Source organism: Otolemur garnettii, unplaced genomic scaffold, assembly GCF_000181295.1.
Source record: "Otolemur garnettii isolate 467f Iridium unplaced genomic scaffold, OtoGar3 scaffold00147, whole genome shotgun sequence".
Classification (NCBI taxonomy): Eukaryota; Metazoa; Chordata; class Mammalia; order Primates; family Galagidae; genus Otolemur; species Otolemur garnettii.
In genome coordinates this window covers 1,338,153-1,340,972 of record NW_003852542.1, presented here as the reverse complement: position 1 = coordinate 1,340,972, position 2,820 = coordinate 1,338,153, and the positions used below count along the sequence as shown (strand labels likewise).

General features: G+C 42.1%; 1 protein-coding gene across 1 annotated transcript in view; it reads right to left on the bottom strand.

Annotated features, from left to right (window-relative positions):
- Positions 1-2,173: 2,173 nt before the first annotated feature.
- Positions 2,174-2,820, bottom strand: part of LOC100947080 (non-histone chromosomal protein HMG-14-like) — an 806-nt gene continuing 159 nt past the window's right edge. The window contains exon 2 of the mRNA XM_003799188.2: positions 2,174-2,507. Coding sequence (XP_003799236.1) covers positions 2,290-2,507 — 218 coding nt within the window. The 3' untranslated portion in view covers positions 2,174-2,289. The remainder of the gene's footprint in view (positions 2,508-2,820) is intronic.

The window sequence follows — 2,820 nt, the reverse complement described above, 5'->3', positions numbered from 1 at the left end:
GGGCTGGGTCCAAACCTGCCAGCTTGGGTGGATGTGGCCAGCACCCTCCCCACTGAGCTACAGGTGCCACCACCAATTACTGTCTAAACTTGGCCAGAATTTGCTTCCCAATACCTCTTTCTTAGGTTATGTTCTGCTGTTTCGGAAGTGCTGTCTTTGAGGTGATGTAGAGGCAGGCGTGGGGAGCAACAAAGTGCCAAAGGAGGACTCAGCTTCAACCAGAAGATTATAACCTCTTTGTACTTTGGATGAAAGTTGGGAACTGGATCAGCCATGATATTTTAAGGTAAAAAGTTTGTCCTGAAATTTTGAAAACTATTATACAAGCTATAGTGACTTACTCAAGACTATCCTTATCACATACTTCTAGTGTTCCCCTGCCTACTTTTGATAGCTTTAATTTAAAAAAAATGTTTTTTTCTTTAGACAGAGTCTCAAGCTATTGCCCTGGGTAGAGTACCATGGTGTCACAGCTCACAGTAACCTCAAATTCTTGGGCTTAAGCAATTCTCCTGCTTCAGCCTCCCAAGTAGCTGGAAGTACAGGCGCCTGCCACAACGCCCAGCTATTTCTTTTTGTTGTTGTTGCAGTTGTCATTATTGTCCTAGCTGGCATGGGCTGGGTTCAAACCACCCCCTGACCCCACCCCGGCCTCGATGTGTGTGGCTGGCACCCTATCCACTGAACTATGGGCACCACTTAATTTAAAAATTAAAAAAATAATCTGCACGATAAACTCAGTTTAGATTAATGTTCATTCTGCTATTTTTTTGTATGTGTGTGTGAGACAGAGTCTCAAGCTGTTACCCTGGTTAGAGTGTTGTGGCATCACAGCTCACAGCAACCTCAAACTCTTGGGCTTAAGCGATTCTTTTGCCTCAGCCTCCCAAGCAGCTGGGACTACAGGTGTCTGCCACAACGCCCAGCCATTTTTGGTTGCAGTTGTCATTGTTACTTAGCAGCCCCGGGCCGGGTTCGAACCTGCCACCCTAGGTGTATGTGGCTGGTGCCCCTGCAGACTGAGCTATGGGTGCCACCACATTCTGCTAACTATTCAAACTTGGCATTTATTTAAAATCATTTTAAAGAAATCACAGTACCTTTGTATCTTACTGAATATTCTTTTTTTTTTGTAGTTGAGATTTTACTGGTTGTGTTGAACATTTCAATTTGTACAAAATTCTTTTTTTTTTCAGAGACAGAGTTTCACTCTGTTGCCCTCAGTAGAGTGCTGTAGCGTCACAGCTCACAGCAACCTCCAGCTCTTGGGCTCTTGATTCTCTTGCCTTAGCCTCCCGAGTAGCTGGGATGACAGGTACCCGCTACAACGCCCAGCTGTTTTTTGCTGCCGTTTGGCTGTGGCCGGGTTTGAACTTGCCACCCTTGGTATATGGGGCTGGCACCCTACTCACTGAATCACAGGCACCACCCCTGTACACAATTCTTAACATACATACCCAAAATAAAAAGCCATTTATTGTAATTCTTTTTTAAACAGTTATTCCAGTGACTTTCCAGATTAAAATTTGGAAGCAAATTTTCTTTAAGAGGATACCAAGTACCAGTATCTTCACATGTTGATAAGCAGTTGGGTAAGTCCCACCAGTTCACACTTTATTGCCATATATGCTACATGCTCAGATTTTCAGTCCTTCACAGCACAGTTACAAGTTATTAGGAAAACAGGAGCCCCACAACCAAAGATATTACAGAGTGTACACAATTCTGACACAGAGAGCCATGATCACAGGAGTGGTGTTCTTTAGGAAAAAATTCTATTACAAAACAATGTAGGAATAGAAGTAATTTAAAATGTTCAAACATTAAATGCAGGACTGGGACTCCATATCGCCATTTAGTATGCTTTGTATTACAGGATATAAAAACTGACCCCTATTTATGGAATGTTAAGCTCACACCTAAGACAGTCAAAGCCTCCCATTAATTCAACATCTCACACTATTTTCTGGTTGTACCAAAAAATAAACAACCAGCAAATGATTTCACCTTTAAAAAAAAAGCATTGGGTGGCGCCTGTGGCTCAAAAAAGTAGGGCACCAGCCCCATATCCGTGAGATGGCAGGTTCAAACCCAGCCCCGGCCAAAAAAATAAAAATAAAAATAAAGCATTTACACTTAAAAAAACGGGATGAGGTGGGATTCCCTCCTTCTTAAAAATGTTTCTAGAGCTACTAAAAAACTTGCATTTATAAAATAGTTGATAAAAATATTCCTCTGGATTGTACAAGAAGGGAGACAGGGACCACTGATAAGACATGGTATATGACATTAATCAGACGTGGCTTCTTTCTCTCCTGCTTCATCAGCGGCTGGATTCTCTTCAGTTTTAGTTTCTCCGTTTTCTGCTGGTAAATCTTCAGTTTCTCGGTTAGCCACTTTGGCCTGCTTTCCTTTTGTTCCCCTTTTCCCTTTCGGTTGCACTTTTTTGTCTGAAGATTTATCCCTTGCTGCTGCCTTTTTTGGCTTCGTTTCCACTTTCGCAGGAGCAGGTTTAGCTAGGGTGACCAGATGTCCCGCTTTTAAACAATTTGTCCCGCGGCGTTTTAAAAAAAAGTCCCGATTTTTGGAAAGAATGCACAAACGGGCGAGGTTTTCAGCTGCCATGTGGCTATTTCGCCAGAATGTGAGTTTTATATTATTTTTATTAATTTTATAATGTTAAACTGTAATAATTACAAATAATTGTTGAGAAGTGATTATTGAGAACTGCTTATCAAAGTTTGCATTGTTGTCAGGCCCTGCCCTGCCCCATCCCCCGCACCCCCATGTTGTCCTGTGTTACAAATGTTAAAAATCTGG